This window comes from Pelodiscus sinensis, chromosome 6, assembly GCF_052426305.1.
Source record: "Pelodiscus sinensis isolate ZL-2025 chromosome 6, ASM5242630v1, whole genome shotgun sequence".
Taxonomy (NCBI): Eukaryota; Metazoa; Chordata; order Testudines; family Trionychidae; genus Pelodiscus; species Pelodiscus sinensis.
Window position 1 is genome coordinate 85,651,770 of NC_143057.1, and position 23,522 is coordinate 85,675,291.

Below are 23,522 nucleotides of genomic sequence, written 5' to 3' on the forward strand. Positions count from 1 at the left end.
TGTGGGCTCTAGGATGAAGGTTTTGTGATGCAGGAGCAGGATCTTGGCAAAATGGTACAGGGTATGGGAGAGGGCTCCTGATTTAGGCAAGAGGTTGCGGTGTGGGATCAAATACAGGCTCTGGACTGTGGTTGCAGGCTTCTTGGTTAGGCTAAAATGAGGGGTCTCTGGGCTATTACTGGGGTTTGGGAGGGGATGCTGGTTTTGGGTAGCAGGTGATTGCTGGAAAGTAGTTGACATGTCCCTCTGACTCGTAAGTGTAGGGGTATCTAGGAGTCTGTGTGTGCTGCTCCCACAGCTCCTATTGACTGCAGTTCCTGGCCAATGGGAGCTGCAGAGCTGGTTCTTGGAGCAGGGGAAGCATGCAGAGCCCCATAGTCACCCCATATCTAAGAACAGGAGGGATATATTGCTGCTTCAGGACCTGCTTGGTGTCAGGTAAGGGAGCCTGCCAGCCCCACACCAACAGTATTTTTAACAGCTTGATCAGTGGTGCTGACCGGTGCCACCAAAGTCACTTTTTCCACTAGGCATTCCAGTTGAAAACTGGATGCCTGCCAACTCTGTTATTAGCAGAATTCCCATCAGCTGAAGTGTGAAATGAAAATTACATTATAACATCCAGTAAAGCCTTAGAATTTATAAACTGATGAATTTATTTTGTATGATTCTAAAAATGTTGCTGATGTGGATTATGATTAGCTTGATTTGTACATACAGGTTGAGCCTCCCAAACCCAGGGCTCTCTTGTTCAGTATCTGTGGTCCATGGATGTTGCTTGACCAAAGAGCACTGGAGGCTGCAGTGGGAGACAACGTGGGAGCTAGGGAACTCAGGCTGGACCAGCAGCAGCTGTGCCAGACAGCAGCTGGGGGGGGGTCCCTGACCTGGCTGGGGAACCCCTGACGTCAACAGGGCCAGGCGTGGCTGGGGAGCCCCGCCTCAGCAGGGGGATCCTCGGTGTCAGTTGGGCCAGGCGATTGACAAATTCTGGCCCTAGCTGAAGACTCTCTGGCTGCAGAGGAGAGGGGCTGCCGCAGTGGGAGACCTGGCCAGGGAACCTCTGGCAGCAGCAGGGCTGCTGGTGGCCAGACAGCTTCTGGCAGAACCCCGTGAAACCCCCAGTGGCAGCGGGGCTGGAGTGACTGGGCAGCGCTGGCCGAGAATGCCCCAGCTGAAGCAGGGCTGGTAGAGGCGGGCGGTCCCGCTGGGGAACCCTAGGGAATCGCCAGCCGCAGTGGGGCAACGCTAGCAGAGAGGCGGGTGAGACAAGTGGCCCCTTCCAAGGTACACTGCAGCATCAGGAGTGCAGAAGCTAGGCGATCCCAGCTGGGAACCCGAAGGAACGCTGAGTCAGCCTGCAGGCAGCAGCGTGAGGAACCCCTGCCGAACCAGCATTACCGGGGCCACAGCAGGTCAGGGAGCCCTAAGGAGAGGAGCCTGGGAGTGGGCAGCCAGCAGGGGAGCACTGACCTCTGCTGGTCCAACAAACTCCTTGGTTTGGGACCCCTCAGGTCCTGAGGGTGCTGGACCAGGGAGGTCCATCATGTACTGGGCCAACATTTGTGCTGATGTACATCAAATTCAGTCAGTGGAATTGCATGGGGAATAAATCAACCTAGAATTTGATCAATTTTATGTAGTATGCTATAGAAGCAAAGAAGTTGTAGAATTATGATTACTTTAGCAAGGTTATCCATTTTTACAGATTGTTTTGGCATTTTTACTTTGTGTACTCTAGTAGAGTTGAGGGGTTGTCAGCATCTTGCAAGATTAAACTTATAGGCTCTGAATAGAGCAGAAGTGGTTGTAAATTAACCTTTCTTTCATGTGCATGTCTTTCACTGAAACTAGTCCTAGGAAATAATTGAATCTTTCTCTATATATCTCCTATATAGCCTCATAGCATGTCATATCTCAGTCTGTTTCCCATGTTTCAGTTAGCTCTTCTGCTCCTTCGAGTATACTAAAGGTGGATGCCTACCTACATTTAATAAAAATTCAACCATATTGGAATTTTATTAACTTTAGAACGAATGTGATCTTGGAGGACCAGATATACAAGCAAGTGTTTAATTTAACATTTTTTTTGTTATTAATATTGGACTTACGGCTTGACTTCACTACATGGTGGCTCAATGTTGTAGCAGTCGAGCCACTGAAAGCTGATTCATTGCATCTGCTTAGGTGCGATAAATTGATCTCTGAGCGCTTTCCCATTGACTCTGGTACTGCCCCAGGACAAGAACAGTAGCCAGAGTCTATGGGAGAGCAACCCCCACTAGGGATATAAAAGAGTAGTCGAGTCGATTCCTTGCAACACTCCCCCCTCTTCCCAGTGCCTCTATATCAGAAGTGGCAAGGGAGGCAGGGAGCAGGAGCTGGTGCTGGGTGGAGCTGGCTTAAAAGATGGTTCCCCTCAGCACTATCTCAGCAGTGCATGGGGTGGGGCTGGAGAAGCAGAGGCACAGTGGCACCGTGGTTCTGCCTTTTAAATATAGTACAAGTTGAGTGGCTCTTACTACAGTTAAAAGGCAGTGCCACAGTGGCCTGGACCTGGCACCAGGGCCCTGACCTACCTTCACTGCAGCACTGCAGTTTAAATGTAGTAGGAGCCAGGCTGCCTGCATGCTCGGATCCCAATACATTTAAATTGCAGAGCCCCAGAAGCCCCTTATCAACTAATCATGTACTTGATACAAATTGTATCACGTACAGGATTAGTCATTTACTGTCTACTTAATATCCTTAGCTTCCACTAACTGTAATGAATAGAAAACAACTGGTGAAGTATGGCAACTTCAGCTACACTATTTGCATAGCTAAAGCTGCATAGATCAGATTACTGTGGGAGGGAGGGAGGTGAGGGGGTTATTAGTGTAGACAAGGCCTTAGCCTCCAAAGCAAAGAAGAGGAGTATAGATTAAGTGCTATGTTAAAGATGCTAGATTGACAAGACTGATGTCCTTTAGCTCTGGAACAAGAATGGCATAGACAACAGCCATGAAAGCTTCCACATGATGTTCAACCAATGTGACTCAACCCTCTTCAAGAGAGATCACCCTTTTGGATAAATGGGTACAGTGTCTGTGGCCTGGTCAAAAGTGTGCCCTTTGCTAATGTTTCTAATTATGCTAGTTAGTTCCTCACTAAGAAGATCTGCAAAAATGGAAGACACTTCGGTTAAATAAGTTTATCAATTTCCAATTTGACTTAATTTGAACCCACCAATTAGAGATGAGAACTATCCAGTTACCAGTTCCTAGAACCAGGTAGTTCTCATAATGCAAATAAATTAAAAGCTATAGAACATAACATACTGAATCTACAGTGGAACTGGGTGCTACAGTTTGATAGATGTTCTGTGGAAAAAAGCATTGTCTTTATAGCTTTGTACATTAGTCTTTAAAATTTCTGCATGCATTGAAACTCACTTGGTTATTTAACTCTACATCTATTTTTTTCCCTGCTAAGTCTACTTCAAATTACCATGCTAGGAGATTTGGTGTACGTGCAGCCATGCCTGGATTTATTGCAAAGAAACTATGCCCACATCTTACTATAGTGCCATTAAACTTCAAAAAGTATGAAGAAGTAAGTAAACAGGTAAGTACTCAACAAGAACATCTCTCTAGCCAATAGTGGTAAATGTTTTTTTTTTTTCTCCAGTCAATAGTAAATCAAAACTTGTACGTAGGATTCTAAAGGTTAAACTTTTCAAAACATGGTTTTGAATGTAAATTAAATACTGCATTTAAATTAATGTTTTCAGGCAGTAGGAGCAAATTCATCCCTGATCTGTTTCCATTAATAGAGATAAGGTAATAGAGGTTTTCAAACTTAGGTAATGAACAGATGATGGTGTTATGCTGGTAAATTCAAAACCATTGCATGTAGTCTAATAATTAGGAAACTAGGTGTAACTTAGAGATATAATAATGTAGTCGATTAATCGATAAGCAAAAGCTTATAGGTTAATGCTACAGACTACCTGCATTTCTCCTCCACCCCCCTTTGCTAGTAAATTTTTTAGCAGGCTGGCCAGCAGCTCGACTCAGTCCTGGCTTGCACCAGGTCTGGGACCTATCTCTGCTGCGGCTCTGCATTTCAAGTTTATTAGGAGCCAGGTGGGCAGGCGGCCCGGCTCAGTTCTGGCTCACGCGGGGTCAGGGAATTCAGCCCCACCTTTCCCCTGGGACAGAGGCTGCTGCCACCCTGCACTGTACAGCAGTGCAGGGTGACAGGCAGCTGGTCTGCGAGGGGAGCTGGTTTTTAAACTGGCTTCCCTTGTGGACCAACTCCCACCTGGCACCCCATGCTGCTGTCTCTGATCAAGAGGCAGTAGTGCGGAGTGGCAGGGAGCTCCTTGGGAACGTGGATGGAGAGCACTGGCTGCTGGTCTCTTCCCCAGGGACTACAGAATAGTTGACTAACCAATAAAAATTAATTATGTTAATCGACTGTTCAATTAACCGATATTTAACATCCCTAGTATTAATAGGGAGTGCAGAGAGAATTACTTCATACCATAATAATCATATGGAATGCTAATTGCCTGGGAGAGAGATTGTATCAAAGAGTATTAATTATCTCAAAAGACGTCAACATTTGTTTCCAGAAAATGAATGGACTGAGGAGTAAAATGGAAAAAATTAAGGAGGGAAGAAAGATGATTACTATTTCCTATCTTTAAAAAGTATGGTACATTTCTTTTCATTAAGGAAAAAATCCATTCAATTAACACATTACGATGAACAACTATATATATTTAAATACTTTTTGTTTTCTTAAGGTTCCTCACCCCTGCTTTAAGCCCTGAGTCTTGGGTCCCTTTCTGAAAATTCCCATTTCTTCTCATTTGTTGTGGTTGCTTTTATTACATTTATGACATTTTTACTCAGACCTGAATGAAAATAGCACACTGATTTCACATTAGCAAACAAAACTTGTTGGAAAGTCTATGTTCTTTGAGTGGTCCCCGTGGGTGTTCTACTCCTAGGTGTCAGGCTTGTCCTGGCGCCGCTGGTTGGAGGTTTTCAATAGCTGTAGTTGGCCAGACTGCACATGCGCAGTCAGTGTCTCACACCGTTTGCACCTTTCCGTTGTCGCATGCGGTCCAGCTCCCACCAGTTCCTCTCAACCATCCTCAGTTGCTGGCGGAGCTCCCCTCTTCTCCTCAGTCAGAGCGACCTTGACCTGTTAAAAGTTATAAATTAGTTAGGTTAGTTATATCATGTTGGTTACAGTTCTTATTGTTGTTCATAGTTTTAAAAAAATAAGTAGTTTAATAATAGTTAGAGATTATAGTTAATTCCTTGTTTTCATTCCGGGCTCTGGCACCTTCCTCGACCCCACCAGGCCTGGCTCACCAGGTTTTAAAAAGTGCTCCCTTTGTTGGGAGGCTAGGCCGGCCTCGGACGGCTATGCAGTGTGCATTCATTGCCTTGGGGAAGCGCATATTCCCCAAAAGTGTGCCCACTGTTCCACGCTCACAGCAAGAGCACACAGGGGACAGGGAAATGCGCCTGAAAATGATCCTCTTTGACAAGGCCCTGCAGCCTTAAGTGGCACTCCACCCTTGCCCTCTGACACGGCTGTGGTGCAGAAACGAAGAGTGTCGTCCCCCGGGGTGATAGTTCCGAAGAAAATACGAGCTTCCCCCGCATGCTCTTTCCCAGCTGCTCCTAGGACAAGAGTCAGCAAGGGGGATAAGCCAGGCACATTGGGTACCACCCCTCTAGCCTCCGGGACCATCATGCCGTGCATTTCAAAAAATACCAGCCATGCCGGCACCGACAGTGCTCACCACATTGGCACCGAACTCAGCGTCGGCATCGAAGGCCGCACATAAACAGGCATCGGCACTGCCAGAACAGCCATCTCCAGCGCCATCAACATCCGCACCAGAGGCATTGGAACAGGAGCCAACATAAGCACCGACTCCACCATGCGCAATGGCGCCGACTCCACCTGGCACACCAGCACCGCAGATTGAGGAACTGCCGCAGAGCTCGGCACCGAGACAATCGGATATCAGAATAGAACAAGAAGACTCTGATAGCGGCACCATCTCGGTACCGACGAAAGCCACTCTGAAGTTTATAACATGCTTTCCATCGCTCTCTCCATCCCCAGCTTTCTCTCTGGCACCGTCCCCCTCACTGCCGGTGCACCGCTCCCCTAGACAGACAAGACAGCAGCCCGGCCTTACCAGACAATCATACTCACTGCATCGTAGCCCTAGATCACCCCAGCGACAGTCTGTGCATGATTATAGTTCACATCCGCACAGACACACCCGCACAGACACGCTCACCTCACAGGAGCCACTTTCCGAGTAGCTCCCCCTTCACAAGCTACTATAGCAGGCATGGTAGCTTATGCTCATCAAGAAGATCCTCACCAGTTTACTCTGAAGGATATTACAGCCGCTATCACAGATTGCACCAGCATCACAGAGCTCGCTCTTACGCCAGGTCGTCATGCTGCTGCCACTCCCCACGATATCGGCACTCCTCATCGGCGACACATGTACAGCATAAAGAGCAACCAACGGTATCGCCTCCCAACATCCCTCCGACACAAGCACACCAATCAGAGTTAGAGGAGGGGCAGATATCTGACAGTGACAACCAACCTCAAGGGACCTCACCAACAGACCAGTCGTCATCTTCCCCAGACAAGGTAGTCTTCCCTATGGATATGTCTGTCCCTGCCCCCCCCCTCCCCCCCCCCCCCGCCCCCCCCCCGATGACCTGAGACAGTTTCAGGAACTTTTTAAGAGGGTTGCTGAGTCTCAGGAAGTGCAGCTGGCGGAAGTGCAGTCCAAACAGTACCGTCTGCTGAAAACGATCACAGCAACGATCCAAAATCACACTTCCCAGAGATGAAGCAATCATGGAGGCCACAGAGGAAATTTGGCAAACACCAGCGTCGACGACACCAATGAGCAAACGGGCTAATAGGAAATACTTCATACCATCAAAGGGACTCAAATTCCTATTCAACCACCCATAACCTAATTCCCTAGTAGTGGACGCGGCCCAGCAAAGAGCTAAGACTCCGCAATCTAAGAGCACAGGAGCGGATAAAGATGCCAAAAAATTGGACATTTTCAGCAGGAAAGTGTACTCATCTTCTAACCTACTCCTCCGCATCGCAAATTACGCCTCCCTGCTCTCGAACCATAATTTTCACATTATGTGAAATTAATCAATCTCGCGCAGTATCTTCCGGAATCCAAAAAGCCACTTTTGAAGGCAGTGGTCCAACAGGGATATACTTCCTTGAGGGCAGGGCTTCAGATAGCGATGGATGTCTCAGATATGGCCGCACAATCCAAGGCCACCTCGATCTCCAGGATGAGAGCTTCTTGGTTAGCCACAGCGGAAGTCCCCAAGGAGTTGCAGGGTAAAGTGGAGGATCTCCCGTTTGACAAACGTAAACTCTTCGCGGATAAGATGGATGAGGTCCTCCACTCCAGAAAAGATTCCTGTATGACCATCTCGGGATGTACACTCCACCTTTTTGATGCAAGCAGTATTACCCATACCAGAGGAGGTACCAATACCAGTTTCAGAGACAACAGCAGCAGGCAGATGAGCAAGGGCTTTCCAAACAACCACAACAAAGGTACCCTCAACCAGCACGCATGGTCAATCCATCATCGTCAAAGCAGCAGGTTTGACTCCTTGGTCAAGGGTATACCAACATCAAACATTGTCAAAAACCGCACCAACACCTCCCCGGATTTCATCATCTTCTGTGCTCCTTTTACCACCAGTGGGCCACTATAACATCCGACAGATGGGTGCTGGAACGCGTACGATCGGGACTCACAATCCCCTTTACCTCTCTCCCTCCCATCAACCCCGTCCCTCTTCAGGGACCCATCTCACAAGGACCTCTTATGCCAAGAGGTTCACTGCCTTCTCACCATTGGGGCGTTAGAGAGGGTCCCAGATCAATTCAGAGGAAAAGGGTTTTACTCTCGCTACTTTCTAAGGCAAAAGAAAACGGGGGGGATGGAGGCCAATCTATCTGCAGGGATTGAACCGATATCTTCGAAAACAGCGGTTCAAACTGGTGACACTTACCACCATAATCCCATCACTCGACAACGACAACTGGTTTGCAGCCCTCGACCTGCAAGATGCGTACTTCCACATTGCCATCCACCCAGTGCACAGGCGATTCCTTCACTTTGTAATAGGAAACGATCACTTCCAATACTGAGTGCTACTGTTTGACGTAGCATTGGCCCGCAGGGCCACCATCTAAATGTCATCTCATTCCTTTACCTCGACGACTGCCTAATCAAAGGCATACCATGGCAGGAGACCTCCCAGATGGTGATGCTAGACAAGCAGACTCTCAACACTTTGGGCCTCATAGTAATTGAGCAGAAGTCCATTTTAGATCCGACTCAAAGCATGAAGTCGATAGGCGCCATGATCAACTCTCTCGCTGCAAGAGTGTACTTACCAATAGAAAGATTTCAAGCAATTCAGGGCCTCATACATGTGCTCGCCAATGCCCCCACAATCTCAGTGTACACCTGCCTAAAGTTGCTCTATCACATGGCTGCTACTTACTACCTTTGTCTTGCTTCATTCACAACTTCACTTTCGGTGCCTACAATACTGGCTAGCAACCATGTATGTACCCATAAAACACAGCATTCAGAAAATAGTAGCACCTCCTGCATACGTCCGAAGATCCCTCTGATGGTGAACGAAAGCACACAACCTCATGGTGGGAGGTCCATTCCATCAGCCGCAACCGTCCAGCCAGATAACGACAGACGCCTCCCTCATTGGGTAGGACGCACACGTGAACGGAATGAAGGTGCAGGGCACATGGTTGAATGTCGAAAGGCGTCTGCATATAAACCTCCTAGAACTGAGGGCTGTGTTCCGTGCATGCAAACACTTCCTCCCGCACATAATGGGCACTACTGTCAGAGTACTGATGGACAATGTTGCCACGACTTATTACATCAACCAGCAGGGAGAAGCAAGGTCACGCTCCCTATGTGCAGAAGCAGTGCAACTTTGGAATTGGTGCATTCAAAACAACATCACCATCACAGCATCTTACTTATCTGGCACCAGCAATGTGATTTCAGACTCTCTCAGCAGGCAATTCCCACTGGACCATGAGTGGGAAGTAAGAACAGACATCATTCAACGTGTCTTTCACATGTGGGGAACACCCGTGGTGGATCTGTTTGCCACTCTGCACAACAGGAAATGTTGACTTTTTGTTTGTTTGTTTGTTTTTGCTCCAGGGTGGGTATCGACAAGGGATCACTCGGGAATGCTTTTCTAGTCAGTTGGAGGAGGGCACTCCTCTACGCATTTCAGCCAACAGTCCTCATACCTAGAATATTGGAAAAAATCAAGGTGGAATTGGCGCAGGTTACTCTGTTGGTCCCAGCCTGGGCGAGACAACCATGGTACCTGTTTCTCCACAACATGTCAGTGGTGCCACCTTACCCACTTCCCTTTCTGCCAGATCTTCGTTCGCAGAATCAGGGCTCTCTCCTTCATCCCAAACCAGAGTATCAGCACCTGACTGATTGGCTCAAGACAGGTGAACACCTTTGCTTGGAACAAGTAAAAAACATCCTAATGCACAGCAGAAAATCATCCACTCAGAGTACTTACCCTGCAAAATGGTGCAGATATACGCAATGGTGCTCCTGCGACCAGATGGAACCCGATGGCTCTCCTCTACACCATATTCTTGATTATGTCTTCCATCTGCAGTACTCGGGACTTTCTATCTCATCTCTGAAAGTGCATTTGGCAGCTGTTAGTGCTCTTCATCATCCCATAGAGGGACTTGCAATATTTTCCCACCCTGCCACCAAAAGTTTCCTGAAAGGCCTGACAAACCTTCATCCCCCTCGTAGACCACCCCCCGTGGAATCTCAATTTAGTGCTCGATGCCATTATTTATCCTCCGTTTGAACTACTAGCAACCATATCTCTCCAAATGTTGACTGGGAAAGTAGTTTTTCTACTGGCGATTACATCAGCGCGCAGAGCCAGCTAATTGGCCGCACTGATGGCACCTCCACCATTTACATCATTTTCTAAAGACTCGGTCACGTTGCATTTTCACCCAGCCTTTACTCCTAAAGTCTGCTCGTTGTTTCATATTAATGAGCCCATTGTACTCCCATCCTTTTATCCCAAGCCTCATCCATCACAGAGAAAAGCTTCACTACACACTCTCGACGTGCACTGAGCACTTTCTTTTTACATCAATAGAACTCAACAATGGCGCAAGACAGAGAGGCTAATAGTGTCAATTGCGGAGTGGTCCAAGAGCAATGCGCTCTCCAGCCAACCTATTGAAAGACTCATAGGCTCGTGTATCACCACCTGTAACTCTATTAGAAATAGGTCCCTTCTCTCACAACTGAAAGCTCACTCCATGAGAGTGGTAGCGACTTCCACAGCCTTCGCTCGGGGAGTCCCACTGAGCGATATTTGCCGGTTGGCCACCTGGGCTTCCAGCACTGTGCTCATGGGGCATTACGCAAGAGTGTAACGTCTAGCTGCGGACTCAATGGTTGTCTCAGCAGTACTGTCAGTCGCAAATAAACATTGATCTGGAGCACATACTGGCTAATGCTCTACAGTCACCTAGAGTGGAGTACCCACAGGGACCACTTGAAGAAGAACAGAAAGTTACTCACCTTTGTGCAGTAACGATGGTTCTTTGAGATGTGTCCCCATGGATGCGCCATGTCCTGCCCTCCTCCCCGCTCCGGGGCTTGTTCATTTCTCATTTCAGATACCGAGTGGTGAGAGGAACTGGCGGGAACTGGACCGCGCGTGACAACGGAAAGGCACGATACACTGACTGCGTATGTGCAGTCCGGCTGACTACAGCTATTGAAAACCTCGAACCAGCGGTGCTGGGACGAGCCCGACATCTAGAGTGGAGAACCCATGGGGACACATATCGAAGAACCACTGTTACTGCACAAAGGTTACTTCCTGTTTTTAGTCACTTTCAAGAAGAGGAATGACTCATGACTATCCTTAAAGATTTAAATCACAAAATTTGATTCAAATTCTCGTTTTATAGTGAAAATGAAATATTTTAAACTACAAAAATAAGCATCAGAATTGTATTTTTATCATTTACTCTAAGATGTTGCTATTTGCATTTCATAAGAACTTCAAATATTTAAACCAGACATGACCACTGTGAGTGGTTTGGGGAGATAAAGATCTGATAGACGTAAATGGGTTTTAAGGTCAAACTCATCTCCATTAAATAAATAGAAAATTCCTTTAATACAAGGAAATGTCATAATCCGATTTAAAAACAGTACTTTTACATACTAGTTCTGTAAGGAGAGGCTATTTTACATACAGGCAGTTTCCGGGTTACGTACAAGATAGGGACTGTAGGTTTGTTCTTAAGTTGAATCTGTATGTAAGTCGGAACTGGTGTCCAGATTCAGCCGCTGCTGAAACTGATCAGTTTCAACAGCGGCTGAATCTGGACGCCAGTTCTGACTTACATACAGATTCAACTTAAGAACCCCAGGCATCCCCAAGTCAGCTGCTGCTGAAACTGATCAGCGGCTGATTCCAGGAAGCCCGGGGCAGGAGCTTCCTGTAGTCAGCCACTGGTCAGTTTCAGCAGCGGCTGACTTGGGGACGCCTGGGGCAGAGCAGCTGGGGTGCTGCCGGGTTGGTCCAGTAGCGCCCAGAGCGGCGCTACGGGACCAACTGGCAGCGCCCCAGCTGCTGTACCACAGGCGTCCGGAGCAAAGCCGCGGAGCACGGGGGCAGCGGGACAGCCCAGACGCGCCGTGGCTGTCCTGCTGCCCTCGGGCTCCGCGGCTTTGCTCTGCTTTGCTCCCCGTCTCCCTGGTCTGCAGACCAGGGGGACGGGGAGCAAAGCGGCGGAACACGCGGGCAGCGGACAGCCCAGATGCGTCTGGGCTGTCCGCTGCCCGCGTGTTCCACCACTTTGCTTCCTCTCCCTGGTCTGCTGGAGACCAGGGAGAGGGAGGGCCCCATTCGTAACTGCGGATCCAACGTAAGTCAGATCCGCGTAACTCAGGGACTGCCTGTATTGGTGTGGTTAGAGCAATGATTATAACATCTTAGGTATAAGAAGCCACAATTTTCCTGTAATTTATCAAAAGAATTGCAATATGTAAATCAAAGTGAATTGTATGATGATTGTCACAGCTATAACTAGCACTAAGCATTGCTCTCCTCAATAACTACATTAAAATATCTTCAAACGGTCAGTCACAATTTATTTTTCCTGTGGTTAAAGTTTTCTCCTATTAGGCAACTAGTTTTCCATATGTGAAATTAAATGTATTGTATCCTTCAAATGTGAGTGGAAATCACAGCACAACATAAAAACTGAATTAGATCACATATGCATCTCAAGTTTTGGATAAACTAACAAATCTCCTGAACTTTTTTCACATGGTTACCACAGTGTAATGTGAATCTAATGATGTGAGAGTATGTAGCCACTTAAGCATACATCTCACAGCTGCCTCTTCAGTGAAATCTGCATTGCTCAGAGTGCCTGGTTTTTGTTCTGGTGTGTAATATTCACTTGCTGTTTTTAAATGACAAACTGAAATTGTAGAAATTTGTCATGTCAGTAGATTATTTTTTTCATAAATACTTACAATAATGATACTGGTGGTTGGTCACAGTGGATGTACAAAGTAAGCATGTTATTGCAAAAGTATCAAATGCATTTTAACGCAGACCAGCATGTTTTGCCCTTGCAGCACAGCTAAACGTATTCCCTTGTGTTTATCAAGGTTAGAGAAATACTGGCTGAATATGATCCTAGTTTTATGCCCATTGGCCTAGATGAAGCCTACTTGAACATAACAGAGTACTTAGAGGAAAGACAGAACTGGCCTGAAGATAAAAGAAGTTACTCCATCAAAAGAGAAAACATTGCAAAAAATGGTAACCAAATGACTAAATATTATAGATATTTATCTTTTACAATTTAGCATAGTAAATTTGAAATTAGATAGATAGATATGAAATTGTTTATGGCTTTGTAGTCAGTTCTCACATCTAAACAAATCTGTTCCCTATCATAGAGGATCTCTTCTCTGAATAAGTCTTTTATAGCACAATGCAATCAGCTCCATAGTATGTAAGCCCTAACTTCATTTTAGAAGTGTGAGAAACCATGTTGCAGAGGCATGCTCCATTAAAGTGTAAGAAAAAAAATACATCAGAAAATAACTCTTCAAAAATAAAGAATGATTAAAAGATGATTATATCTGAATTTGCTATTTGAATGTGGAGAGGCAAATTCCCACGGCTGGATTTACCATTGAGGCAATTAAAAAGTTTTGTGACAAAGTCTTGTGCTAGTTATTGACTTTTTGCAAAAATGGCATCATTTACATCTCTCAGTATTTGAAAAATATCAAGAAGGTCACTGAGGAGATAAACAAGAACAAATCTTTCAATTCTACTGAAAAACACTGGCCCATCTTCTATCAGAACAGAGATGTAATGAAGTAGGCATTATAGACGTGTTGCATATTGGCAAGTGTTCACTTAGGCATGTCTGTCTTCAAAATAACTCAGTTTATGCTTAAATGAACAGGTTACATTTTTTAATACTACTTGCAAACTCTCAGGACATGGAATTCGCATTGAAGTCAGTGGTGGTTCCATATGTTAAAGGTTTGTAGAGTCAGATACTGAGAACCATACAACTATAGGACTGGAATCGACCTCAACAGGTTAATTAGTCCAGTTACCTGCTCTGAGGCAGAACTAATTATTATCAAATAACATCAGTTTCTTCAGTCTTTCCTCATAGGTCATGTTTTCTAGAGTTCAGTCATTTGTGTTGCTCTCCTCCTGGATTTTCTCCAATTTGACCATCTCTTCCCTGTGTGAAGTATAGTGCCCCAAACTGGACAGTAGTCCATCTGACACATTATCTGCGTGAAGTGGAGTAGAAGAATTATTTCTTGTGTCTTGTTTCCAACACTCCTGCTAATACGTCCCAGAATGATCATCGAGTCTTAGAATTGGAAAGACCCTCAAGAGGTCATCAAGTCGAGTCCCCTGCAGGATCAAGAACCATTTAGATCATCCCTGACAGGGGTTTGTCTACCTCACTCTTAAAAAATCTCCAATGATGGAGATTCTATAACCTTCCTAGGCAATTTATTCCAGTAGTTAACTACACTAACTGTTTGGTTTTCCTAATGTCCAACCTAAACTTCCTTTGTTGCAGTTTAAGCCCATTGCTTCTTGTCCTATTCTGCAGAGGTTAAGGAAAATATTTTTTCTTCCTCCTCCTTAAAACAGCCTTTTAGGTAATTGAAAGCTGTTATCAAGTTCCCTCTCAGTTTTCTCTTTTCCAGACTAAACAAATCCAATTCTTTCAGTCTTCCTAATAGGCCATGTTTTCTAGATCTTTAATCATTTTTATTTATCTTCTCCAGTTTATCCACATCTTTCATGAAATGTGGCACCCAGAACTAGACACAGTAGTCCAGTTGAGGCCTAATTAGCATGGAATAAAGTGAAAGAATTACTTCTTGTGTCCTGTTTACAACACTCCTGCTAATACGTCCCAAAACAATGTTTGCTTTTTTCAATAGTATTACGTTGTTGATTCTTATTTAGTTTGTGACCCACTATCACCCTTGACTCCTTTTGTACAGTACTTCTTTATAGACAGTCATTTCCATTTTGTATTTGTTCAATTGATTATTCTTTACTGAGTGTTGTAATACTTTGCATTTGCTATTGAATTTCATCTTATTTATTTCAGACTGTTTCTCTAGTTTAAGATCATTTTGAATTCTAATGATGTCTTCCTAAGTGACTGCAACCCCTCTCAGCTTGGTATCATCTTCTACCTTTATAAGTGTACTCCCTATGCCATTATTCAACTCATTTGTGAAAATATTGAATGGAACCAGACTCAGTGCCAAATCCCACTCAATATGCCCTTCCAGCTTGATTCTGTTTTTGTTTTCTTTTGTTTTTATATTAATTCTTTATAGTTTGATGTAATTTCCACTTCTTGTATGATGGTTTCAGTTTCAGATCACTGAAAATCTTCTGGGAAAGCCAGGGTGTCCTCACTTCCTGTCTTTCCTATGCATCAGTATAGTTTTCTCTTTTGGCCTTAATAACATCTCTTTTTTAAAAACTGCAAAAATCTCCTGAACTTTTTTTGTCTTTTACTTGTGTCCCCTGGGATCTTATCTACCATTTTGCAATGACTTACAAACTTTACATAGCAGATCTCTTGTTGACATTGGCAAAGAAGTCTATTTAAAGAATTTTCTTTCAGAGGAGAACTTAGGGCAAATGGTTTAGATATTTTAAAATAAGATTATAAGCAAAGCTTTTTTTTACACTGAGGTTATGTTTTTAAGGGAATCTTTAAAGTAATTTGCCCCTAAATTTGTATTAGACTTTGTGTATTTAAAAGAAAATAATTGAAAGCTGTACTAATAGAAATATTGTAGGAACTTTATAAACAGTTCAATGAACAATTTTTTTTGTTTTGGATGTTAATATTTCTTTTCAGTGTTTGCAACCCAGATATGGCAACATTCTGCTACTTCATGAAACTGACTGACTAGTCTATTTTAATTTCCAAGTCAAGTGAAGTCCACAAAAGTAAATAATCACAATTTAAAAAATGTTTAAATTTTGTTTTAATAATTGGATTTTTAATAATCAGTTTTAATATGCTGCAATAGTAGCATATATTTGGTTTTTTAAATTATGGTTTTTAACATAAAAATTCCTTCCAACTATTATGGAGAAAAATTATTATTAAAAAAGACACTTTCACGGTATATTTCTTTGATGTTAGAATAAGCCTTTAGAACCTTGACAGTGAAATCCTTTTCCTTAATGACATAAGTGCTTTAATTGTGGGGAGGAGAGGACATGTTATTATGTGGCCTCTCCTTCCCTGCTCTTCCCACACATACATTCCCTTCCCCAAACTTCAGGTGATGAGTACACGTGGAATTGCTATTTTGCTCTTGCCATGGGCCATAATCAGCATAAAAAGCCTTTCTTTTTCTTTTTCTCCCTCAAAGACACAGTGGGCTTGAGTATTCCCCACGATGCTGTATAATTTACACTTGATCTCACAAACACATCTATTCCCACTTGTTCTTTCCACTCTTTTACTGTTTTCTTTTTAACAAGTCTCTTAGCTGTTCTAATATGGTAATATTTTCCATATTATCTAAGTACATAATATTTTTCTGTTTACCTTCCCAGTTTTGGTGCTTTTGCAAGCTGCACTGCAGGGCCTCACACTGAATTTCATGCGTTTGGGTACATCTAGAAGATGTTGAATAGAGCTAATCAGAAATTTTCAATGGGATATTTTTCTGTTAAAAATGTATATTCATCAAAAGCTATGTGTTCTGTATGTGTATCTTTTTACAACTCTTGCATTGGCAACCCCTCACCTCCTCAGCAGCACAGATTACTAAGGCTTTGAAAGAGAGATATCCCCGTAGGTGCTCCACATTAGGTTGGTGCGTCGCTGTTTAGCCTCAGAACGGAGATTTCATAGCAGTGTCCCTGGGGCTTTATACACACGCACCAGCAGCCATGCGCTGTTAGGTTGCAGGCATCATGCATATGCGAACTCCCCGCCCCCACTCTGCAGTTCCTTCTCTACTACCTCCATCTACAGATGGACTCAGCAGTACTTCCTAGCTTCGTGTCTACATGATTATGCTTCATAAAACCAGTTAAATTCATTAATTAGTTAGTGAGTTTTAAATAGTTAATTACTTTGTTAGTTAAAAATATTTATTAGTATAAGGGTTTTTTTTCTTTTTCTCCCAGTTAATCCCTTCCTGCAGTCTCTGACTCCTTCCATAGGCATGCCTGGCTCACCGGGATTTAAGTGCTTCATCTCATGTAAAGAGCATATCCCAATATCGGATGGTCACTCACAATGTGTCCTCTGCCTCGGAGAGCAGCATATCTCTCAGAAATGCCCATATTGCGCAGGAAGACAGAGACCTCCCCCTCAAGTTATTTTTATTGGAAAACTCGCTTCGACCAGCCTCTGATCTGGGCCAGCAGACTGAGGATCTCAAGCAGCGGGGATCCAAAAAGCCCGCCAAAAAGCGAGTCACCTCAGCACCTCAAGGGGCTACAGCACTGAAGTGGTCATCTCCCTCACAGCCAGTGCTGAGAGCAGTGGCAGCACCGCGCCTCAGCATGTATGATGTTGCTGGCGTCTCTGGAGCCCCCAGCAGAGACAAACAGCATGCATGCACTCTAAGGTGACAGGCTTCAAATTGCTTGCCTCATTAGCTGCAGCACCATCCAGCACTGATACGATCTTGCCAACACAGCACGAGAACGTGGAGCCAATCACGTTAACAGGCACCTCAGCTGCCACCACAGAGTCACCTAATGCGGCACAACTGCCCTCGGCATAATTCAGCACCTCATCCTCCGTGCTCCCCACTACATCACCGACAACACCTATTGGGCATTACACTCAACACAGAGACTTAGTAGTCTCATCCACGTTTAACTCACCATTTTTACAACCTGAGAGCTCTCCCACTGTGTTAGTATCACAGAGATCACTCTCCCAGGAAAGATCTTCATCCGAATCGGATGATGACTTCTCTAGGGATTTTTTTACCAGAGAATTCTCCTTACCCAGCTCAGAGTATTTACTCTTCTAGTTTTGGGAATATGCCTTCATATTATGGCAATCCCTAGGTACCTCCACCTTAGCCTTACCCCTACTGCCAATACTGGGATAAATGGCAATATTATCAGAAATACCAGCATGGCCTGAAATGACACAGAGTGCAGTATTTCGCCTCCAAACAAATACAAGAAGGGGACCAATTTACACAGGAGGCAGCAACCCCTCCTGACCCAAAGAGCCCCCCCTCCAGTGGAGGGAGGGTCTCTGGCCCCAGCTTCAATGACTTCTAATGATGCTGCACGTTTCCAAGACCTTTTTAAGCTTGTAGCTGCTGAATTAAATAGTCCTCTTCAAGAGATTGTGGAAAATCAGCATGAGCTAACAAACATACTGGACTCAGTAACACCATCAAACATAGCATTGCCAATTAATCCAGTATTAATAGAACTGGCAAGGATGGTGTGCAAACTCCAGCTTCAATCCCTTTTACGGCTAAGAGAACTGATAAGAAATATTATGTCCCACTCAAAGGTTTGGAATTTCTTTTTTCTCACCCAGCACCTAATTCTCTTGTGGTGGAAGCTGTACAACAGAAATCCAAGCAGTAACAATACTGGTCTACCCCAACAGACCGCGATTGCAAAAGGCTTGACGCATTTGGGGGCAAAATATTTACTACTTCTACTTTATAATTTCGCATTTCAAATTACGCAGCTTTATTGAGCAAACATGATTACAGGAATTACACCAAGCTGAATGACTTTGTTGTAGACGTTCTTGAAGCTAAAAGGCAACACTACAAAGCTCTAGTATCCGAGGGTATGTCTAGACTACATGACTCCATCGACGGAGCCAGGTAGATGAGTTTACTAGACATAGGAAAATGAAGCAATCACCGCTTCATTTACATCAAAATGGCCACCGCGCTGTGCCAGTCAGCTGTTTGGCGGCAAAGCGGGGCAGTCTGGACGTGCCATGGTTGACAAGGGAAGACTTTGTCGACTGTTCCGGTAAATGTCCTTTCATGAGGCATACCGGAGCGGTTGACAATGGCTGACTGGCACATCGCAGCGGCCATTTTGATGTAAATGAAGCGACGATTATTTAAATCGCCACTTCATTTTCCTATGTCTACTAAACTCATCTACATGGCTCCGTTGACGGAGCCATATAGTCTAGACATACCCCGAGGGTCACACGATTGCAAGAACAGTATTACAGGCTGCTTTAGACGCCACTGACATGGCTATACGTTCTACAGCAACAGTGGTAGTAATGAGGAGGGCATCATGGTTTAGCTCCACTCCATTCCCTAGAGAGATTCAATCTACAGTAGAAGATCTGCCTTTCGACCGCCAGAAGTTGTTTGAAGCGAACACAAACGAAATTCTCCACTCCATGAAAGACTCCAGAGTGATCCTTCGATCTTTGGAGAATTACAACCAAGTACCTAGAAAAAGGCAATACAGGTATCAGCCCTACCCGAAACATTGATCCCCTCCATATGCACAACACTACAATAGACAAAACCAGCAGCAACAGAACAGAGGCAGAGGCAGAAACCAATGCTGCCTCCCTCCCTCTACCAATTCCCAACAGTCGCAGCAGTCCAACAAGCAAATTTGATCATCAGGTCAAGGGTCTGGAGAACCTCTCACCTATTCTAACACCAGCAACACAAGCTAATCTCTTCCCATCATTGATTGTTGCCCTTCTTCAACAACTGGGAACATGTAACCTCTGATAGATGGGTCCTGCAGATAATTGAAAAAGGCTATCTTATTCCCTTTGTGTCCATACTCCCTCTCCACGCACTTCCCCGGCCCTTTTCAGGGACCACTCTCTCAAGATCCTTCTTCAACAAGAAGTAGAGCACCTCTTACACATAGGGGCAATTGAACCAGTCCCCACACAATTTAGGGGCAAGGGTTCTACTCCCATTACTTCATGACTGAAAAAAGGTTGGGGGACTAGGGGCCATTCTAGACCTTCGAGCCCTCAATAAATTTGTTCAGAAACAAAAATTTAAGATGGTAACGCTTGCTACCATATTACCAGCATTGGAACAGGATTTTTGGTTCTCGTTCGTCGACTTGCAAGATACATACTTTCACATTGCCATCCACCCTGCTCACAGGCGTTTTCTTCATTTCATTGTAGATTCTCAACATTACCAATACAAAATGCTTCCATTCGGACGATCTATGGCAAATGTGCTGGCAGTTGTCAAAGCGTACCTGTGGAAACAAAGTGTTATCATATTTCCTTACCTAGACGACTGGCTTCTCAAGTCGCGCTCACACAACAATTCCTGCTGTTCTCTGTCAGTCACAAGACACCTATTCTGACACCTGGGCCTTCAGGTGAACAAAACCAAATCAACGCTCTTTCCTACACAAAAAATACAGTTTATAAGAGCATGCCTCGATTCGAAAATGGCCACCACATCCCTATCTACAGACCATTTTCAAAAAATTGTGGCCTCAGTAAATACCTTACGATCCAGCCCCCGCACAGCAGCACTCAAATGTCATTGGCTGTTGGGGCACATTGCAGGATGCAACTTGATAGTCAGCAATGTGCATCTGCACACGAGATGTTTACAGAGCTGGCTGGGACAGATGTACAAACCCAATGTCCGTCCGCTATCCAAATCCCTAGTCCTTCCAGAAATAGCAAAGGAATCCTTACGCTGGTGGCTGAGCCTATGGAACCTTTGTTCTGGAGTCCTCTGGCATGCACCAGAACCATGTATCTGTCATCATGGAGATAGATCTCATACAGGATGGGGTGCCCACTTACAATGTCACACCTGCCAAGGCCCGTGGTCCAGCACCAACAAGAACTTGCACAGAAACGTCCTGGAACTGTGGGCAGTCAGGAATGCATGCATCAAATTCCTCCTATTAATCGCCAGCAGCCACATCAGACTGTACATAGACAATGTCGCTGCAGTGCTTTATATAAATCATCAGGGTGGAGCCTGATCTCGAGCACTTTGCACAAAGGCCTTAAGACTTTGGAACTGGTGCCTGAAATACAACACAATTATCACTGCAGTGCATCTTCCAGGCCCCCTGAATACAGTGGCAGATTCACTCAGCAGAGCCCTCCCGATGGAACACAAGTGGCAAATGAATCCACACATATTGACGGACATCTTCCGCCTGTGGAGTCACCCTATCATAGACTTGTTTGCCACACAGTCCAGCAGTCAATGCCCCCTATTCTGATCCAGGGCAGGAATAGGCAAGGGATCAATGGGAGATGCCTTCCTCATCGCATGGATGTCCCACCTATCCTATGTGTTTCCTCCTGTACCCCTATTGAACAGAGTAGTTCACAAGATAAGGAGGAACAGGACCCATCTCATACTTATAGCTCCAGCATGGCCACGCCAGCCATGATTTCCCTTCCTTGTTACCAGCTGGTTCCCTCAACATCCTCCTTACCTACCATCATCAACTTCTGCACCTTAAACAAGTGGGCCTCACAATAAGCTCCATTAAAGTTCACCACACATTTGCAAAGCACTGTGCATTTACATGGATCTCTTTCCAACCTGAAACTAGCTAAGGCCGTTCTTTTCACTGCTTTTCTGCCAGATCCGAAGTCCCTACCTCCCTAAAGGGAAATTTCTTTGTAGTCCCCTAATGTGGAGCACCCATGGGGACATCTCTCTCTTGAAGAGATTACTCACCTCGATAGTAACCGACGTTCTTCGAAATGAATGTACCTATGGGTTCTCCACAACCCTCCCTTCGTTCCTTCTGCTTTAGGATCTTGGCCTTCTCAAGCCATTATTTCAGACTAGAGAAGGAACTGAGGAATGGGAGGCAGGGCACGCGCATACGTGATGCCTGCAGCCTAACGTGTGTGGCCCCAGGGACACTGCTATGAAATCTCTGTTCTGAGGCTCGGTGGTGGCGCACCAACCTAATGTGGAGCACCCACGGGGACGCTCATCTCAAATAACATCAGTTACGAACAAGGTGAGTAACCTACTCTTCCAGGTTCCTCAGCAGCCCACATGACAAGAAATTTGGGAACCTGGGCTCACAAGCTCCCTGGCTCTCCTACAGCCTACCCAGCAGTATGAACCTGGTCTCCTTGGTAGCCCAGCAAGTGAGCTGCGTGGAAGGCTGGGTAGTTCTTGCTGCTGGGAACCCCGGGAGACTGAATTCTGCTACAACAGACCAGCTGAGGTACCAGGCAACTTGGGATCTCCTGTATCCTGGTTGGGGGGCCACCTCACAGGCTGCTGCAGAACTAGAACGTCTAGACACTCTTGTTTTAGAAACACCAGAATATTCCCACAGAGATAACATTTTAGTGTTTTTAAACAAAATATTGCAGAATTTCATTTCTACTAAAAATTAAAAGGTTTTAACTTTTTATCTAAATTTTGGACAAAAACATTTCTAAAAATCTCAATATGGCTTCCCACCAAAGTGAAATTCAAATTTCCTGGCCAAATGTAATCCTGGGCCAACCACAAGTAACATTTTTTATATTTTAATAAAAGGGGATAATTGAAATTATTTCAGCTACATAATTATTTAAACTTTGCAAATGGGGGAAAAAAGTAAAATAGCTAAACCTGCTTTTGTCAGGAGCCGTGTAGAAGAATAAATTCACAAAATGTATGTTGCTTATTAAGAAGGTTGAATTCTTAATCTGTGTACCCTTTTATAATGTAGGTAAACAAGATGTAACTGCAACTGATGAACTAAAGTCAAATGAAGCTGCACACTCTGTCTCACCAATATTGTTTGAAGATAACATTTCCATAACAGAGGAACAGCTTGTTGCTACTTCCCAGTTGTGCAATGAAGAACAGAGAGATAAAGAACTGTTGCTAAATTCAGTGGTCTTTGGAACTTCAGCTGAAGAAGTTGTGAAGGAAATTCGCTTTCGGATTGAGCAAAAAACTGGATTGACTGCCAGTGCAGGTACAGTCATACATAAATAATCATATTTTGAATGTTTGTAGTGCCTTTCGCCCAGTGATCTCACAGTACATTACAAGCTTTAAAAAATTAGCCTTGGATCACCTCTTTGATGTAAGGAAGTATACCTCATTTACAGATGTGTAAACAGAAGCAACAAGCTTGTGACTTGCTTAAGCTCACACAAGAAATCTCTTCCAGAGTTAAAAATAGAACCCAATCTTGTTCTTTATTTAACCACAAGAAAACTTTTTTCTTTAATGAAATCCTATTGCTGATCTTGTATAATTTTGGTTAATGATAGCAGTCACAAGATCACTTTGCTTCCTGATTTCTTTTTCAGTCATAACCCCTCTGCTAATGTAGAAAAATGACCGAGTTGTCTTATACCTGTGGACAGCTGCATTTAAATCTTAACTTGTGCTACTGATTTTGGAAGTCGTTAATCAAAGATAGATTTAACATGGAAATGCTGTAGTTGCTACTTTTTATGACACAGACATGTTAGCAGAGCTATGTAGAGAAGCATGTTCCAACAGTTCTCCACACTATGCCTTGCTCGAGCTTTCTTTGTCAGTGACAGGTTAAAAAAAACCCTGTTTACTAGATATGTTAGTATTTACTTTTGAAAGCAGTGCCAGTTTTAAATCAGTGCAGCTTGTACCTGCCCAACTGAGCATGCCAGTTGGAACTCAATCTATGATATCCCCTCTGAATCAATCCTATTAGGCTGTGTCAGAGATTAAACTCCCAAACTGTATTCCGCCCATTTGTTCAGATAGATGTTCTTTGACCTCTTAATGACTTGCTGATCTGTGTATAGAAGTTATCAGAGCTTCCAGAGCTTGGAGCACAGGTAAGGGGTCA

At 44.5% G+C, this 23,522-nt stretch overlaps 1 protein-coding gene across 3 annotated transcripts in view; it reads left to right on the forward strand.

Annotated features, from left to right (window-relative positions):
• POLK (DNA polymerase kappa) overlaps nucleotides 1-23,522 on the forward strand; it is an 86,741-nt gene that overhangs the window by 43,350 nt on the left and 19,869 nt on the right. For 2 of the 3 annotated variants that reach the window (XM_089779358.1, XM_006124268.5), the window contains exons 5-7: nucleotides 3,475-3,606; nucleotides 12,824-12,977; nucleotides 22,407-22,658. In XM_089779358.1, the coding sequence (XP_089635484.1) occupies nucleotides 3,475-3,606; nucleotides 12,824-12,977; nucleotides 22,407-22,658 (538 nt within the window). The remainder of the gene's footprint in view (nucleotides 1-3,474; nucleotides 3,607-12,823; nucleotides 12,978-22,406; nucleotides 22,659-23,522) is intronic. The other variant, XM_075932290.2, reaches the window with a different exon arrangement.